This window comes from Silurus aristotelis (assembly GCF_946808225.1).
Source record: "Silurus aristotelis genome assembly, chromosome: 28".
Classification (NCBI taxonomy): Eukaryota; Metazoa; Chordata; class Actinopteri; order Siluriformes; family Siluridae; genus Silurus; species Silurus aristotelis.
The window spans coordinates 15,804,683-15,824,101 of NC_139601.1; the positions used below are offsets into that span (position 1 = coordinate 15,804,683).

A 19,419-nucleotide genomic window follows, 5' to 3' on the forward strand; every position below is an offset into this window, starting at 1 on the left:
CATTCAAGATTCATCTTAGTGACCATTCAAGATTAATCTAAGTGACTATTCAAGATTCATCTTAGTGACTCATCTTAGTGACCATTCAAGATTCATCTTAGTGACCATTCAAGATTAATCTAAGTGACTATTCAAGATTCATCTTAGTGACTCATCTTAGTGACCATTCAAGATTCATCTTAGTGACCATTCAAGATTCATCTAAGTGACTATTCAAGATTCATCTTAGTGACTCATCTTAGTGACCATTCAAGATTCATCTTAGTGACCATTCAAGATTCATCTTAGTGACCATTCAAGATTCATCTTAGTAACCATTCGAAGCATTCTTTTCATGAATTTTATAGAATAATAACCCTCTCAGAGTTTTTGTTTAAAGTCAGGATGAGGTGGTATAAATTATTTCCAGGGTGGCAGCTACAACCCCCTCACCCCTCACCCGGTGTTTCTCTTACAATTCATATCCAACGTGACAATGTTGACCACACCACATGAACCTTTTAAATCATTTATTGCAAATTGAGCTAAACAAATGTATAGACAGAGAGACTGCTACAAGGAAAAATACACCTACATGATATGTATTTCTCTTCTTAATCCAAAAGGAGGTGTGACATGATTCTGTATTTTATTTTTTACAAATTCAGCATTTACATAATGTACATGACTTACAGTGTTAAAAAAAAGCTGAATAAAAATTATACATAAAAATTAATTTATTCATTTAAACTGCATCTTAAACAAATCAAAATTGGATTGTGTCCATTATTGACTTTAATCTACACATGGTGCTAAAACCAGCCAAACACAAAGTCATTTGTAGAAACAAAGAACAGTTCTATGAATCTCACTCAACACTGGCATATCTCATATCTAATTTTAACTGCTGCTCATCTGCCTATAAAGATCATATTCTCTGTATAAGATGTATTCCTTTAGGCGGTTTGGCAAAGGCAGGAAGCTCATGAAGACTGGAGCTCTGAGGCGCAGTCGTCCCAAACATCTCCTGATCGTCAGTCGGCACAGGTGCTGCAAGCAGCGCGCGTTCTCTGGAGGAACCACGATGGAAAGTGGAATATATTAGTGAGTGGACAGTGGACTACTTTTATATCATGTGTACAAATAGAAAGAACCAGAACAAAGGCCCAAAACGAGAGATAAAGGAAGCCTGTAGCTATAAATCTGTCACACCACACACATTTTCACCTTGAATCTTGCAGATTTCCGGCCACTGTTTTTGCTCCATCAAAGTTGTCTTAATTTTGCAGCAAAACCTGACGTGGTCGACGTAATCTAGCATGATACGCACCACGCTTCCGGAAAGGTGTTTCAGCCAGTTAACACATATCACCTCACAGAACTGAAGGAAGGAAGCAAGATAAAGATGTACAAGGTTATAAAAATAGAAAGAAATGGCTCATTTAAGCATCCATCTCAGATCATTTTGCATGCCAAAAGTTGTGGCTCAGACATGAAGTTTGCTTCTGTAGCTTGGGGCTTGAAATAAAGCTAACAAGTACTTATTAAAAAAAACACAAGCCAGAATATTGATATAACTGCTTCACATATGTTTCTTTATAGTGATCGAGTCATTGGTGATCTTTTATATGTGCTTATTAGGGATGTGCAGCTCCATAACCGAGGCGGATGAGAGGCGCATCTCGATACGATTCATTACGGATACATATGAAGCAGCTACTGATGCGATGAGATACGATTCATCCCTATTACGAGTCGATTTTGTTTAGATTCAACACAATACAATTCAATGCAATACGATGCAGTGGAAAAAAAACTATGATGCTATGCAATTTAATATCGTATAGATACTTCACTTTTATTTCTTTGGTTCAGCCAGACAGCAAATCATCAATTTACTTAAGTGCCTTCTCACTTCTAATGCATGGCCCTTTCACAAACAGGTGAATGCTCGTCTCCTGTTCTGTCTCCAGAAAGATGCAGCTCTACCTCTGCCATCTTAATTTGTATTCTATGTGACTCTCAGGACACGGCTCACGTAGCAGCAGTGGTGCTGAGAGAACATGCTCGAGAAACAGTTTAGCGAGGAGAAATCAATCTACATATAAAATTTTGTCACAAATGATTGGTCACTTTATAAATAATAAGTATAATAAGTAAGTATAGCACAATAATTATATTTAAATAAATCATATATATATATATATATATATATATATATATATATATATATATATATATATATATATATATATATATATATATATATATTTATTTATTTAGGTGATTTGATGTTCCTTAACTTGTTTTTGATGTTAGTCCCAAAAAGCTAGTGCAAAAACCTCCTCACTTCTCCGAATCATTGATCTGAATTGCGTGGCCTGACATTGCAATTTAACTGAAGCTCATCTCACCATGGTATCTTTGATGACAGTGTTGGTCCAGCCCTCGTAATCATCTGGCACATGAGCTCTTTCACCATATGGACAGTCAAAGCAGAGTTGCACGTCATAGCCATAATTAAAAATCATCCTCAACAGAACTTCATCCTTCAGGGCGTACTGCAGAGCTGAAGGGAAGTGCGTGGTGTTCACCCTGCTTAAGTAATTGACGTTGGCACCGTACCTAAGCAGAATGTTGATCAGTTGGTAATTTCCAAGGCGCAGGGCCACCTGCAAGCACTTAACAGGGTCCTGGTTGGGCATCGCACCAGCCTCCAAGAGCAACTTGGTGGAGGACAGATCTTCATTGGTTACTGCGAAGTACAAAGCGGACCTGCGCTGGTCGTCATAATTGCGCCTCACCCAAGGGTTAAGCATGAAGTTGGGGTCATAGCCAGCGTTGAGGAGCATCTCTAGACACTGGGCCTGTCCACCAGCTGCCGCAGAGTGCAGGGGGCTCATGCCGCTCTCCTCCACTGCCTCAAACGTGGTCACAGGAATTAGGAGAGCCAGAGCTCTACGAAAACATCACATTATTAATTTATACAAGTATACACCTATACACTTTAATAGAAACACCAATACCTCTACTCATTCATGCTATTTATCCGATAACTGGCATCAGAACAATGCACAAAATCATGCATTATACGTATCAAAGCATCAGTTCATGTTCATGAGACCTTTTGCATGGCTGTTGGTTTGAAACAAGTTTGAGGAGCTCATTTTACTTCCTGTAACACATTCTCTATCTTTTATTAAATCTAATCTTATTTTTATAGTGTATTAATCTGTGAGTTTTAACATCTGTGTTAAATGTTACAACGTAGAAATATTCACCCTTGTGGCAATGCGAAGGTCATACATACACGTATTTTACTGCAAACTGTTGGAAATCTCAGAAATGCTTCTTACTCCACATATCCACGATGGGCCACTCTATGAATTGGTAGATGGCCTGTGTGTTTGGGGATGTTAGCATCAGCACCATACTCCAGCAGCAGAGAGATGACCTCAGGGTTCCCGGATGCGGAAGCTTCATAAAGGATAGTGGCCCAGTCTTGAGCTTGAGAATCCACATCAGCACCTTTGTGGTCCAAATTATTTTATTATTGCATAGCCCACGTCAGTCGTTTTCTATATAGATTACTATATAAATAGTATTTACATTATAGAGTAATAGAGAGTAACTGTAATAGCGTAATACAGTTATTTTGATAGATTATTCTGACGCTCTTTATATTTTATGAGCAATAACATTTTTTAAATCCCTTTTGCTTTGTCTCTCTCAAATAATTTCTCCCAAACAATAATCAATTTTTATTAAATGTACGTTATTAGGCAGGGAAATTTAAGTATTCCGGTTTTGAACTAAATCAGTGACACATGTCATTCACACACACTCTTCCTGACCTCTGCATAGGAGTTCCCGCACTATCTCCAAGTGGCCAGCTTGTGCCGCCAGAGCCAGAGGCGTGAGGCCGTACGTGCTCCTGGGATCAGGTTCAGCTCCAGACTTCAGCAGCAGCTTTGCAGAATCTGTCAGGCCCAGACGGGCAGCTTCATGGAGTGCCGTTCTGCAGTGCGCTAACTTTTGATTGACGCTGGCTTTAAAGCAGATAAGGAGCTTCATCATGTCATAGTGGTTGTTTCGTATAGCTGTGGGAGTGGAGTGGCACAGGCTAAGAAAGCCACTTTGACAAAATAATATCCAGACTTACCAATTTAAGACAACTATAAATATACAATGTTTTACTTTTCTTACTGAGCAGCCAAAACATGGGAATTCAAGGAACACATTTTACAGGAAATGTGCATCCCTGGTTGCAGGTACCTGCTCAGCTACAAAATAACTAGAACGTGAAAAGTCACACTCTGTTCTAAACCATATTGCTGAAGCTGTTACAACACCTGGAAACTCATTGTAGGGAGATATTTGTATGAAAACGTTTAGACCATGTTCACCTAGCAGAACCAGTGCAAAAGATAAGAACCAAAAGTTGCAATAATGAACTCTGTCTATGCAGAGCATTGGTAAAAACCCATTTGAAATGAATTCCAGGTGTCTCCTTTTACTAACCAATGACAAGAGGCGAGTCCTCATCATTGTCCAGGCAATCTGGGCTGCTTCCATTGTCCAAAAGGTAGCAGGCATTTTCCAAGAGACCCTTCTCTACAGCCAAATAAAGGGCTGTCTTGCCTTGATGAGTTTTTGCAGACTTAGCGTCTGTGGGAGATGCTATGGACAAACAGTGATAAATGTCAATTCACAAAATAGGTTAGTGTAACGAATGCACCTGTAACAGCAGTTACACAACCTTACAGAGATACACTATGTGGACACCTGACTATTTGTATGCTTCTGTGCAGATATAGTCATGAAGCCAGCTCCATGAAGATATAGTTTACCTGGTTTGGAGTGGAACATCTTTAGTGGCCTTCTATAGAGCTCTGACCTCTACTAACTATATCCAACACCTTTTGGGATGAATTGGAATGCTGATTGCTCTCCAGGCCTCCTCACCCTACAGTTGACTTTACTAACTCCCTTGTGGTGAATGAGCAAAATCTCCTCTAGTCTTCTGTGTAAATTTTCTAGAACATTTTGAACATTTTGAATGTTTTAGATTTTGAAGTGTGATTGTGGAGATTTTGCTCATTCAGCCAAGTAAAATCAGCTGTAGGGTGAGGAGGCCTGGAGAGCAATCAGCAAATGTTCTAGATTATATATATATGTGTGTGATGCAATTGCCACATCAGATCATTACTCTCCTGACCTTTGAAAACAATCTCCAGGATGTGCTGGTTGTTCTGCATTGCTGCCTCGTGTAGGAGAATCTGGCCTTCACTGTTCTCCTCGGAGAAAGACGACTGATGGATTGTGAGTTTACGAAGCTCAGCTTCATCACCTGCATCATACAAACAACAAAAAACTAATGACTTGACCCCCAACATACAGTACAAAAGTATTTATTAAAAACACTCTTTACCTCGTTTGATGGCACTGGATATTTGATCCCTTTCTGGACTGGTCTGTATGATCCTGTGGACAAACAGACTGCAGGTAAGAAAGACTGTAATAGGAATACTGCACTGTTTTTTCACCTAATTTCTATCCATCATATCTTTAAGACCTGTTCCTTCATTAGTGAGAGAAATATTGCATTTTAATATTATTATATTACATGTTGAATTGAAGACTCCTTAAGAGATTATATGGTTTCATCTAAATACATTATTCACATATTTAAAGGTGCTTCATACTTGTCACATGCATATTACAACAGTGAAATTATGTTTTCATATATCCCAGAGATGTTAGAAAGCTGGGGTCAGAGTGCAGGGTCAGCTATGATACAGGGTCCCTGGAGCACAGAGGATTAAGGGCCTTGCTTAAGGGCCCAAGAGCTTCAGCTTGCCAATATTGGGGTTTGAACCCCTAACCTTCTGAGAAGTACCCCAGAGCCTTGACCATTTAAGCTACCACTTTACCACCTGGACACTATATTTCCACCTGAACAAACAAACTATTTCCATTTCAGAAAAGTCAAATGATACACAGAATGTAGAATGTATCATAATTAACTAATATCTTACAATGCTCACAAGTGTTTCACAACATAGGTCATTTTTGTACTAAACAGATACCTTTAGAAGTTTTCAAGTGATTATATTTCAATTCCCATCAATAGTAACCATTCATATGTCACAGAAATGAGAATATGAATTATCCTTGATATTTCTTTAATGCACAATTCTCACCTGCATCCATCTTCAGACAATATGTCCCTAAACTCAGTCTGCTTAGTGTTTCCCAAAAGACTTTGTTCTATCATGTACTGAGTTGCCACATCTTCATCTAAAATCTCTCCTGACGTCTCGAAATCCATAGCGGCTGTAACTCAGATCTCCGAAGCACCTTCTCCACCACTGTCAGCGTTCCCCAAAGAAATCACTCTGGAAGACTGACGCTGTTACAATTCACCGTAATCCCATGTGGTTGCTTCTGGCACCAACTGAGCAGCTGAAAATGAGCGTGAAATGGAAATGTAATTGCATTTGTAAAAGATTGAAGAACATTGTTATGGTTCATTATTATGAATATTGTTATGGCTCGTGATTATATTAGTACATTGCAGAGTCACCATCACCAAAACGACAATAGAGAGTTATTCACCATTAACATGCAGAATAAAATGCACTAATGTATGTTGTTCCCCAATAATGAATGTTTACATTAATGCTTACCTGAAGAGTTATACCACTGTTAGTAAATGTTGTGCGACTCCTGAGCTGCACTCAGGGTTATTTATGTTGTGGCCCTGCTATAAATATCTGATCATGGGACAAAACAAGGCCACTCAAGTGACCTGACCCAGGCATCCTCTGCAATATAATGTAGATCTACCAGGTTTTGCAGCTAAGATATATCTAGGATAAAGGAATACTAATTCCTCCTTCATTAGTATTTCTTTTAATGTTATTCACATAAAAGCTTCATTTTCAAACTACTATGAATCATTTTTTTGACGTCCGTCTAATAGGGAAAGGCGTGTAGTAACGATAAGGAGTGTAGTTCTAGACCTGATGACAGGTTTCTGGGGTTTAAGAGGATAGGAGGCTGGATGTCCTCCTTCAGGAGAGCCATAACACTTATTTATTAAAGTCTACGCAGTGTCTGGTGTCGGTCTGGTAGAAAAATTGTGGCAGGAACGATGATATTCAGAATACATACACTATATACATAAACCAGTTCTTGCGATCAGTAACCTGTTCCAATGCTCCTGTGCACAAAGCCAGCTGCATGAGGATATGGAGTACATGGGTGGATTTTGAGTGGCCTGCTTTAAAGCTCTGATCTTATCCCAACACTCCAAAATCTAGTGGATCACCCTCTCGGAAGAGTGGAGTTATTATAAGACTAAATGTAGAACAGGATCCAAAATCACATATGACGTCCACAAACTTTTGGACAAATAGTGGAACTTTTAAAGCATTGCAGCTTTAGGCCACTAGATGCCAATGTGAAATTTAAGCATTGTTACAATGATCAGGATGTTTAATGTTGGAATAAATATTTGAAACGTCCATACAAATGGAATACATTTGGATGTTCTTGTCTCAGCATTCTGTATAATACTCAAACCAGCACCAGCAATGTCATGCTCAATGTCACTGAGGTCAACAAAGATTAAATAAAGTGCTTGACCTCTGAATCTGCATGATTTTATACACTGCACTACATTGAAAAGCAATGCTAAAAAATAGGTCTTAGCAATCATTTACGTTCACAGCAAATCAGTTTTATAATTAAATTCATGCTGGGTTGCTGAAAGACCAATAAAAGCAAGATTCGTAATACATTGCTTGCTTTATTGTATGCTGATACCATACATAATGTCATACCGTGGCAGTGATGAAGAGGCCCATTGTTCTTGATCTCCCTGAGCTGGAGATGCACAAAGGACCAAATATACTGTATTTTATCTTCAGATACTCTTTACATTTTAAATAAGTACTTTTGGAACCCACTTTTACATTAGTAATAAAATATACCGCATGTAAATAACGTATACACAAATGCAATTGTGTATTTTTTTTTACAAAACAATGCAACAAAAAGGCAGTCGGGATCAGGTTTTTGTTTGTTTGTTTTTATTTGTATATTTCTGTAATTATCATATTATATAATAAAGACATTTTGATCAATGTTACATACTCATTTTTTTGCCAAAAAAACCCCATCAACCATCACAAAATCTTTCAGAGAACAATGAAGATATACATACATACAAAAAAACCCCAAAACAATTCCTCGATTATATATTCAATCCACATTGTTTTTTTTGTTGTTGTTGTTATTCAAAATCAGATGCGATCTACATACATGAACAAAATCTTTACCAACAAAGGAAGTGACATTGAGATCACAATGTTAGTAATAGAAACTGATCACCTTCACAGCAGATTTGATTAATGAGATAATAATAAACCAAGCAACCACATTTTACTGAATCTTTCACCAAAATCTCCGCATTCTTAGTGTCTGCGCTAAGCATTTGACTGAGAATTAGCATTTACATGCCTTTTGCTGATTCTTTCACAACCACTTTGGCATCAGTGTAACTGACACCTTTGTAGGTTCCACTAATGTTAAACAACAGCACGCTGCCATTGTAGCAGGTAATCTCGATTTTGCCAGTGTAGGGAAGATCAAATGTAGCCCGACCAATTGTAATGTTCACATCCACAGTCTTCCCTGGAGAGACTTTGACAGGAAACGATAACAGCTCAGTTTTCTCCTCAGTGTTCTCTAAAGCATATGAATGTTCAGTTGCCACTGTGAAACCATATCCAGTTGATACTTCTGCAACCTCTGGAATTCCTGCCTTCACTTCCACTTTAAATGAGAACTCAAGCTTGTTGTTAACAGACCAGGAGGACTTTCTAGAGATAGTTTTAGAGGTTTCTATTTTATATTCTTGAGTATCACCAGTGTTATTGTGGTATTTCATGGATTTGATTTCCTCAACAGCCACTTTGGGTATCAGACTATGAATTGTGGGATATTGAACATTAATTAGCCTAGTAGACTTGATCGTGTTAATGAACACAAAGGCTACGGAATCAATATCTGCACCGGCTCTTCCGGTGATTCCCATGCAGACCCCAGATCCCACATCAATAGGATATTCTGTTTTCAGCCCCCAGTCTGTCATGCTTGCAAAGAACTCGCGGGAGCGATTTGTCTTGAACTTGATGGCGCCCAGACGTGTTCCAGCTCCGTTCCCCCAAAGCGAAAGGGAGCTGAAATGCTCATCATCTCCGAATTCAAATTCTGAAAACTTCCCAGAATTTTCACCAAACAGCTTGGACTTTCCATCAGTAAGCCAAACCTGGATGGCTTTTATCTGCCAGCCACCAGCCCACACCCAGATCTTTTTCAGTGTGGCTCCATTTCCAGTACCATCAAAATTAAATGAAGCTCCTCCTTGCCCACCAATTTGATGGATAGGTGCCAGGTAAGACATGATTTTGCACTTAACGTGTACCTTAAAAAGACACAAATTTAGGTTTAATATATAAACGAGAATGTAAACATAAAAACAACATAAAAAAGCAATATAAAGAAGCATTCATTTTTCTCTTCCTAACTGTTAACACATATGATATTTTGATGTCAAAAGCATATTTAGATGTATTTTTAGATGAATAGAGGATAATGCTTTACATCAAGGTTAATTAACTTTATTGTATTCCACACAAGCTCTTCCAACCAACTCCAACCAACGTATATCATATCTTCATGAAGCTCACTTTGGGCACCTTGTCACATATGGATGTAAGAATCAGGTGTCCCAATACTCTGGGTACATATGGTGTCATTTATGTACTTACTTTTGGTTATATAGTTAAAAATATATGTGAACACCTGACACACCCATAAGCCACACCTTCTGCAAAGTTCACCTAAACTAAAGAGCCTCAAATCTGTTCCTGTCCTGTTCCAGGACACTGCGTATATGTCCATGATCCACAAACAATGATATGGTTTTCTAGGTTGGTATGGATAACTCAAGTGGTGTGATGCAGTCTGAAACAAAACAGGGTCTATATTGTTATTTTTTAAACTATTTTTATTTCTTAAATATTGACGCATGCTCCAAGTTGTGCATTTACAAAAATTAATCACAAGTTAATCACAATAATAAATCAACACTTTCTACGATATCACAACTGAGTATTCACCAGCACTGTGATACAAAAACCCACGACTCCTCAACATACTGTACATCAGTACCTGACACATTCTAACACCCTTGTGGTTGAATGAATCTCCACAAGCACACTCCAAAATCTAGTGGAACATCTTCCCTGAAGAGTGAAAGTTATTAACAGCAAATGGGCACTAAATGTGAAATCTTGTGTTCAAAAAGAAAGTAGACTCATAGTCAGGTCTTCACAAACTTGTCCATATACTGTTTAAATGACAGATTAATAACAGCAAGAGGCGTACTTACAAGCTGGCAGAAGCCTGGAGCAAGAAATATCTTCTTTAGAAGGCACTTCCTGAAGGATGCAAGTTTCTTGGATAAAACAGAAGCTATGTGTACTCTTATTTATACTGCTTTAAGAGGGTGGTGTCGATTCTTGCCTCACACCTGAAGAAAGTGTGTGAATGTTTTTTACAGATACAAAGACAATACAGACAATTTGCCGTTTCTCAATAATAAATGGGAATTCAACTGACTTTTAGAAGATGCCATAGGCAAAATATCTTTGATTCCTCTAATAAGTTTTTAATCAATCAAAAAATAAAATAAAAAATAATAAATGTTTATTTTGGGTTACATTTTTGTTGCCAGGTGCTATAACCTTCACATGCACTGTATTGATTTATTCTTCATCAATGCAATAGTTATGCATTTATACATGCTTCTTTGTGAAATCGTCTAGTAAAGCGCTACCAAAATAAGTTTGTAAGGGTCCTCAATTCCTGACAATGAAACCATAATTCACTGTTACCTTTGGCATGCTATTATCCAAAATGTACAGCATATACAGCCAAAAGTATGTGAACTCCAGAATCACACCAATTCTGTATGTGCTTTTAAAACGTCCCATCAGATTAAGTCTCCACTTTTAGTCTCCATTAACCTCCACTCTTCTGGAGAAGGCTTTCCACTACATTTTGGAGTGTGATTGTGGGGATTTGTGTTGGTTCACCCACATGAGCAGTAGTGAAAACAGGCATTGATGTTGGAAGAAAATGCACACAGTCAACAGAGTTCAGGGTTCTATACAGGCCAGGTTTTAATGGGATGTGAGAACCTTAGTTCCAGTAAACCAAAATTGTAATGCAATTCCAGAAAACCTTGTACTTTATGTCAACAGTTTACGGAAAGCCTAAGTATGATGGTCTAGTTCCAAATAGAGTATTTCATAACAACACAACATGTGATATTGTTTTATATGAAGAATTTATGTATTGCAGAACTAATGAAGGTTTGCTAATGACCGTTTTGTAATGTTTTTTATTTATTTGAAAGGCAAATGTTGTATGTTTTTTTATAACACATACAAAACACCCACACCCACTGCACAGTCACACATACAAACACACAACGCATCCAATCACACACATTACCCTCTTATCCTTGCATAACTACATAAACAAAAAACAGGAAAATTCTGTCTTACCCATGAAATTTGCGTGAATAAAAAGCATGAGACACTTCAAATTAAGTTTTAGTGTGCCAAAAAAAACAAAAATGCAAAGTGCATTTTAAAATATATAATAACCTCCACTCTCCTGGGAAGATGTTCCACTAGATTTTGAAGTGTGTGTGTGTGGAGATTCGTGCTCCTTCAGGCACAAGGAGGTTAGAAATATCAGGTATTGATATCGGGTGAGGAGGCCTGGGGTTCTGTGAGCGTTCCAATTCAACCTAAAGGTGTTTAGTAGGGTTGAGCTCAGCTTTCTATAGCAGGCCACTCAAGATCTTCTCCTTCAACCCTTGCAAATCATATCTTCATGGATCTGGCTTTGTGCACAGGGGCATTGTTATTCTGGAACAGGTTTGGATCTCCTAGTTTAAGTGAAGGGGAAATATAATGCTACGGCCTCCAAAGACACTACATACAATTGTGTGCCTCTGACTTTGTGGGAACAGTTTGGGGAAGAGCTACATATTGCTGGGAAAGTCAGGTGTCCCAATACTTTTAGTGTAATTTCAGCCTTTTGAGTTTTATTATAGTTCATACTAAAAAATAATGTATAAACATCCAAAATAGCTTCAAAAATCAGGTGTCCAATATGTTTGTCTATATAGTGTATGTATTATACACATCATAGGACCATAAGCTGCTTTAGAACAACCCATTACATGATATTGAACAGCTTTGAGGTGAATTGGAACGCTGATTCGTCCACAAATCTCCACATGCACACTCCAAAATCTAGTGGACCTTCTTTCCAAATTACATTATTATAAAATCAAAAAGCACATAATCTTATGATCTGGTGTAAACAAACAATTAAGGGACAATACTATAGAAATGAAACTTGGATGTATTTTAGAGTATCAATGTGCTGCTTGTGCAGCAGTACAGATTTACTGTCCTCTGAAAATAACTCAACATACAGCCATTATTGTCTCAATAACTGGCAACAAAAGTGAGTACACTGACCTTAAAAAACCAACAAAAAAAATACACCAGTCCCTTATTAATTGTCACTTATTTGTTTTTCTAACGCAATCTTTCCAGTCATTAAGTTGCTGAGGTAAAAATCTCTCACTCTGTTATTCACATCACATACTCCTCTCCTCTTCTCTCCTCCAGAGCAGACTGAGTGCAGTGTGTGTGATTGCTCGAGCATGACTGCTGTGAGGGGCTGAGGAAACAGCATAGTGACCTGCTGAGAGCGATATTAAACAAGGCAGCTTTGCAGAAAAGGAAAGGATGCAAGGGAAAATATGTAAGAAGGATAAGTACCAAGATTGTATAACCATATTCTATTTACTTACAGAGGAAATTTGGTTTTTATTCAGTGTGGGAAAACCAATGAAAGCTTTTTGATCATTTGCATATATGGAGAATATCTGCATATTAACTGCTTTTCGTTTTAGTTACACAAATATTGAGTAAAGATATACCGCTTTCGTTTCATATTAATGGGTGATGGGTGAAAGTCTTTTAAATTGAATCTACAAATGATGAAAAATAGGATAAGTTATTCAATTTGGAGTGGAGAGAGTTGGGGGGGGGGGGGAATCCAGGTTGGCAATGGCACTCTAAATTTCTTTATATTTAAGGTATATGTCTGAAATAGATGCATTATTGGAAATTTTAGTGCATAGCATGATTAAAAAGGACTTGTTCACTGTTTGGTCATTATTGTCAGTTCTGTGAGCCTTGGGAACATCAATAAATCAGCTGTGCTGTGTACAAGGCCCAATAATGGTCTGTAAAATAAAACATCAAATGACCTGGAATACAACCCCAATTCCGAAAAGCTCGGAAAAATCTATATAAAAATGCAGAATGCAATGAATTGGATCATGATCAAATTTTCCCAGATTTTTGGGAATTTGGGTAGTAAAATGTTTGGGTAGTAAAAACAAGTGGGTTACCATTGTTGGTAGGACAAAAGACATTCAATATATAGCCAAAAGTTTGTGGACACCTGGCCATTACACCCATACAAGATTCTTTTTAGGACTATTGGAAAGCACACGACTGAATAAGCTGTTCATGATGACATGGCTTTCCAAATTTCAAATCAAAGAACTTGAGTGACCTACACCAAATTCTGAACTCAACTCCTTTGTGAGAAACTGGAACACTGACTGCACAACAGACCTCCTCACCTGACAACCGCACCTGATCACACTAATTCTCTTGTGGCGAAATAAACATAAAATCCCAACAGCCATGCTCCAAAATCTAGTGTAAAAACCTTTCCAGAAGAGTGGATATTATTATAGCAGCAGTCGTGCCCCATATGGGTTTGATGGTCAGGTGTCAAAGAGTGTATGTAATTAGATTAACCTGTCTTTATATTGGGCCTTGGCAAACCTGAGAAACTGTTTTAATAATAAATAAAGCCCATATGGGAAAACATTGGTAGTCAGTTGGAAAATCACAAGTGCCGATGGTGTTTAAGGCAACTGAGCACACGGTTGGCTTTTCACACCCATGTGCCTTCGATGGGTAATGTTCCAGAAACTGCAGCTGCCCCTGGAAATGTGGGACTCAAAAGCAAAAACACAAAGGCGTAAAAATTTAACATCTCATGATCGTCATGATGCATAATCCATTTAAAATCTACCACACAATATAACCTGTTCATAGAATAAAAAAGATTTCTTAAATATACACATTTCTATATCATCAAACAGATTCAACAATAATTTCCCAAGAAATCCTTAAGCAATAAATAAACATGCTAAAGAAAAGTCATTTGTTCTCAGTGCCACATGGCTGAAATATATATCTATTGCCGAAGCTGTTGCATTCTGGCCCTGCTCTCTAAGTTAGTTCAGGACCGTCTGGTCTCTATAATGAAGCACAGCAGGGATTTTTGCGGTCAGTTGATTTCACACGACCAAGAGGGCAGCCGATCAACATCCAACATTCACTCAGAGATACGGGCGTCGCATTTACTCACCATGGCTTCACTCATGTCCAGTAATAATAATAATAATCATATTGCTTACAATCCCAATTAATTTAATTTTAAACTTTCTAAAAATTCTATTCAGATTTGATTGTACTGGAATTACTGCCTTTCTAGTGCAATTACTCCCCCCCCCCCCCCCCCCCCCCATAGAGACAGGCAGATTTGGACAGCTTTTTTCCTCCTTGCATTTACTCTGGTTATCTTTGTGTAATATATAACTTTGCTTTATCATCCACATTATTCAAGTGTAACAAATGTGCAAAATAATTAATCAGGAACGTGGCAAATCATTTTTAAAAGCGCTGTAGTGTGTTTGTAGTGAAAGTCCCACCAGATTGTCCATGGACAATATATAAGAATAAAAATATTAATTTGGTGATTCAGATTTGCTCATATACCTAAAAACAAACACGTGTTTGCCTTCGTTCATAAAAGCACATACAGGAAATACAAGGCCGTTTGGATGTTAATACAAAAAGCAAAAGCTCAGGTATTCATTTGTTGTATTTTATTACAATTATTATTTTACTGACTACTGGTCCAGCAATCGCTGTCAAATAGAAACTAATCCCAAACTTCTACTACAGAATCCTATGTCTCAATGTATCAGACGTTACATAAATAAAAACCCTACATTTACCACGATCTTAGCAGATTTAAGACTTTAGAGACAACCCATTATCTAACAAGTACCTACTAACAGCAGTTCAGTCATTTACAGAGGTTTGATTCAACATCTAAGATGATCTGAACAGAATTTTCTGTCAGGATTAGTGGCGGAAGATGTGGTAATATGATACTTTATGAAAAACTTGTATTGTAAAAAAAAACAAGCCACACAGTTTGTGTAATCGAAAAACATTGATTTATTGTGTTCTGGGCATTATGCATTTATGACCTAGGTCTCTCCTTCTTGCCTTTGTAGAGGGCCAGGAGAGAAACGTTGGCCACCTTCACCACCTTGAAACGGACTCCAGGGATATCACCGACGGCGTGTCCCTTACGACCGAATCCTGCCACCAGAACCTCGTCGTTTTCCTGTGAAAGCAAAACAGCCATTTATCTCAAAGCAGTACGATCTAATGTTGACTGAAGTGAACAAATTCTACATTAACTCAGCCGCCAGAAAGTCTAAACGCACCTCAATGAAGTTCAGACAGCCGTCGTTGGGGACGAAAGCAGTGATCTTCTTGCCGTTCTTGATCAGCTGGACCCTGACACACTTCCTAATAGCAGAGTTGGGCTGCTTGGCTTCAACACCACTGTGAGGAAAAACAGGAAGTGATTCATGAAGGCAATGTTCAAAATTAGACACATTTAAACAGCGCAATTAAGTAACAGATTTCAGTGCAATCAAGAAATCCCATTAACTAGAAGATGTGAAAAAATTCTTATAATACAAATAAGCATGAGATTTCTGAAAAAGCAGCGACATCTTCAGCATTATCTGGTACGTGTATCTTCTGAAAAGAAGCGATGGATACTGTAAAGATCCTAAAATGTCCTTCAATGCATCAGGTCTTTTCATGGCAGTTAACATGAACATTTAAACAGGATATATCTCAGCAATTTATCCTTAAATAGTGATCTGAAACTGATTGTTTATCAACATATAAAAATAAAATAATTCAATGTAATTAAATGACGTCACTATGAAGCTTACAGCACAGATGGTTATAATTTTCAATACCATGAGATTGAAATGTAGCGCTTGGAATTTTGTATATTCAGTACGGCATGTCCAATAATCACTCAAACCCTTGTTCAACTGCATGGAGAAAAACATCTGTAAAGCTTATATAGACGTGGTTAGGTCGTTGGTCAGAAGGATGCAAGTTCAAATCCCAGCAATAGTAAACTGCAGGGCTCCCATGCCACCTGCTTAATAAATAAATAACTGCAAGTCGCTCTGGATATGGGTGCGTGTCAAACATAGATACAAAGCAATGATGATTTACTAGAGCATTAAGTTCTCCACACTAGATGATCAACACAGATCTGATTATAAAATATTACATTTACAGCATTTGACAGATGCCCTTATTCATCTTACAAACGAGCTGGTGAGGGTTAGGGGTGCTGAGTGGTAGTGCAGAGATCTGAACTTGCAACCCTCCGATCCAATGCTTTAACCAGTGGGCCACAACCTACTTATAATATCCTTATTTATACTTTAATACATTTTGTGTCATATTTCTGAAGGACTTGGTAAGTAGAAGTGATGCAGGATTTTGCTTGCAAATTTGCCTGTTGGGTTTAAGAATTAGAAACTCCCACACACATTTTTTACCCTGTTTAATCAATGCCTAATGATTGCTGATGGAGAACAGAGAAAAAAAGAAAGGGACTACTACAGAGAAATGGACACCATCTTCCAGTTATAGGTTTGACACACAATAATGATGTGTTGACGCTTGTTTTCTCCAGCAAAAAAAAAATCTCACCTCTATGCCTGTGTATGAAGATGCTTTGTAGATGCACTTACACTTTCTCCAGGACGATTCCTTTGGCGTGTGAAGCTCCTCCAAAGGGGTTAGCCTTCAGAGCAGTGCCCAGGTGGGCCTTCTTATACTGCTTGTCGTGCCACTTCTGCTCACGACGGTGATCCCGCAGCTTTCTGGCGGTACGCAATCCACGGCACTTACCTACAAAAACACAAGTTCAGATTAAACATAAAAACCGGCTGGAGAAAGAAAATCCGTCTCATCCCAAAACACAGTCCCGTCATAACGCGCGTGCAGTCTAGACAACCCGTATAAACAGAATCCCCTGTTCTGCTTCTCTAATGCGCACATTATAATCCTTGATTTGGCGTCATAACTGTGTTGATGTATTATATATATAATTATTATGATTCTATCAGCCTCGTGAGATTAACGGCCGTGTTACAATATGGCGTCGCGGCTCCTCCACGTTGTCGGGAAATGAACGATATAAAAAAAAAAACCCCACACAAACTCGCTACAAACACACGATTCATCCGCGTGCTCGAGTATTTAAATATTTAATCGTGGTATATTAAGTAGTCTTTTAATGTATATTTGTCATATAACACGCATTTAAACCGAGTTTATATGGGCCACGGCGCATACCCATGTCGGCAGGATGGAAGTCCGGGGAGGAAAGAGAGATCCCAGAATGCTTTGCGAAGTTGTTTCCTGTGCTGGGTTTATAGGTGCCCACTCAAATGCCTGTTTATATATGAAGATACATAAATATATTTATTCTGTAAAAACAAATTACCGTGCACGTTATATCTTTATAAATCGCAATTAATCGCACAACGTAATCGCACATTTTAGTCTGTTCTAAATGTACCTTGAATTAAACTTTTTCCTGTTTTTGATACTCTAATCAACATGGACACAGACAAATATTGATGCTTTATGCAAGCTTATGTTTCCACAGGGACTGTTTTAATTGCCGGATGTGCGCATCATGGTAGTTTTTAGTGCTTGATTTGAGACTTGGTAATCAGTAAAACAAATTTTTGTGATTTTTTTTTTTTTTATTACAAATTTTTAGGTTTACACACACACACACACACACACACACACACACACACACACACACACATATATATATATATATATATATATATATATATATATATATATATATATATATATATATAATCACTAAATTTGCAATAAATCCAGTGTGCATATATATATATATATATATATATATATATATATATATATATATATATATATATATATATATATATAAATATCAAGGCTGTAAAAATTAACGTGTTAATGCATTTTAAGGGCACTAGTTTTATTAAGGCTCAATTAATCCAGCATGCATTTCTGTTCAAACATTCAATGCAACACATATATATATATATATATATATAAGTGAAGCAAGGATGTGGTGAAAATAAATGTGTTGCATTGAATGTTTGAACAGAAATGCATGCTGGATTAATTGAGCCTTAATAAAACTAGTGCCCTTAAAATGCATTAACACGTTAATTTTTACAGCCTTGATATTTATATATATATATATATATATATATATATATATATATATATATATATATATATATATATATATATATATATATATATATATATATATATAATCAGAAGACTATATATACACAATAAACCTATACGTTTTAATAATTTCTTAAAATCTCCTAAAAATTCACATTAATGCTGATTCTGATCTTTTCACTATCTCCATTAGGAAAAGTGATGGACTTTCTGAATGAAGACATCCTTTCTTTTACAGCCTTAAGTCTTTGGTCTGCACTTTAACTCACATCAAAGTGACCAAACAGTGTAACTATTGAGGACACGGCCAAACCCAATCTGCATATCTCAGGAACCTGACAGTTCAAGTTGGGACAAGTGTCACATTTTAGAGGTTCAGTTTAATGGTCCTGTGGGATCATATTCCAGTTTTTGATTGCATATTCATGATTGTATGTGCTGGTCTACAGTATGTGGCCACTGGGAACACTATTTAAAAATCATGGGAGAGCTTTGTGGCTAAAACAGCCTCCATACTTCTGTAGAGGCCTTGTATTAGATTTTGGGGATATGTGCCTATTCAGCCATAAAATTGCAACAGGTCAGGCACTGACTGAGTATTACATTTAGTTTGACATAAATAAATTTTTTTTGTATATTTATAAATAAAGATATGTAATTGTATTCACTATACACCCAAAAGTAGAAGGACATGCCCATCACATCAGTATAGCTTGCAATTTACATACTTCATACATTTGCAGCATTTGGCAAACACCCAAATCCAGCTCATCTTACAGTTAAGGGGTAAGGACCTTGTATTGCCGCCTGA

The 19,419-nt window shown here is 37.4% G+C and overlaps 3 protein-coding genes and 1 long non-coding RNA gene across 4 annotated transcripts; all 4 read right to left on the bottom strand.

Annotated features, from left to right (window-relative positions):
- Window positions 1-494: 494 nt before the first annotated feature.
- On the bottom strand, window positions 495-6,721 carry asb14a (ankyrin repeat and SOCS box containing 14a). Its single transcript, XM_083533598.1, has 10 exons — window positions 6,669-6,721; window positions 6,183-6,444; window positions 5,411-5,463; window positions 5,198-5,329; window positions 4,501-4,659; window positions 3,834-4,079; window positions 3,336-3,507; window positions 2,394-2,937; window positions 1,207-1,360; window positions 495-1,049 (listed from the first exon to the last, which is right to left on the bottom strand). Exons 2-10 carry the CDS (start codon window positions 6,308-6,310, stop codon window positions 880-882), a joined length of 1,758 nt encoding a protein of 585 aa, XP_083389724.1. The 5' UTR covers window positions 6,311-6,444; window positions 6,669-6,721; the 3' UTR covers window positions 495-879.
- LOC310721696 lies at window positions 4,164-4,444 on the bottom strand. The gene is made up of 3 exons (XR_014532170.1): window positions 4,369-4,444; window positions 4,293-4,331; window positions 4,164-4,262 (listed from the first exon to the last, which is right to left on the bottom strand). It is a non-coding gene; the product is annotated as an uncharacterized lncRNA (long non-coding RNA).
- A 1,332-nt stretch (window positions 6,722-8,053) lies between the features above and the next one.
- On the bottom strand, window positions 8,054-10,587 carry LOC310722193 (aerolysin-like protein). The gene is made up of 2 exons (XM_083534565.1): window positions 10,442-10,587; window positions 8,054-9,472 (listed from the first exon to the last, which is right to left on the bottom strand). Exon 2 carries the CDS (start codon window positions 9,449-9,451, stop codon window positions 8,498-8,500), a length of 954 nt encoding a protein of 317 aa, XP_083390691.1. The 5' UTR covers window positions 9,452-9,472; window positions 10,442-10,587; the 3' UTR covers window positions 8,054-8,497.
- A 4,859-nt stretch (window positions 10,588-15,446) lies between these two features.
- On the bottom strand, window positions 15,447-17,795 carry rps23 (ribosomal protein S23). The gene is made up of 4 exons (XM_083533686.1): window positions 17,697-17,795; window positions 17,090-17,249; window positions 15,746-15,866; window positions 15,447-15,642 (listed from the first exon to the last, which is right to left on the bottom strand). Exons 1-4 carry the CDS (start codon window positions 17,698-17,700, stop codon window positions 15,496-15,498), a joined length of 432 nt encoding a protein of 143 aa, XP_083389812.1. The 5' UTR covers window positions 17,701-17,795; the 3' UTR covers window positions 15,447-15,495.
- Window positions 17,796-19,419: the final 1,624 nt, after the last annotated feature.

Excerpts from the sequence above, each read along its gene's own strand:
- asb14a (XM_083533598.1), bottom strand. The coding sequence starts at position 6,310 with ATGGATTTCGAGACGTCAGGAGAGATTTTAGATGAAGATGTGGCAACT. Across the intron at positions 4,080-4,500 it reads GGACTCGCCTCTTGTCATTG|CTATACGAAACAACCACTAT; the intron begins GTTAGTAAAAGG and ends CCACTCCCACAG. Across the intron at positions 3,508-3,833 it reads GCGGGAACTCCTATGCAGAG|GTGCTGATGTGGATTCTCAA; the intron begins GTCAGGAAGAGT and ends TGGACCACAAAG.
- LOC310722193 (XM_083534565.1), bottom strand. The coding sequence starts at position 9,451 with ATGTCTTACCTGGCACCTATCCATCAAATTGGTGGGCAAGGAGGAGCT.
- rps23 (XM_083533686.1), bottom strand. Across the intron at positions 15,867-17,089 it reads GGAATCGTCCTGGAGAAAGT|TGGTGTTGAAGCCAAGCAGC; the intron begins GTAAGTGCATCT and ends TTTTCCTCACAG. Across the intron at positions 15,643-15,745 it reads GCTGTCTGAACTTCATTGAG|GAAAACGACGAGGTTCTGGT; the intron begins GTGCGTTTAGAC and ends TTGCTTTCACAG.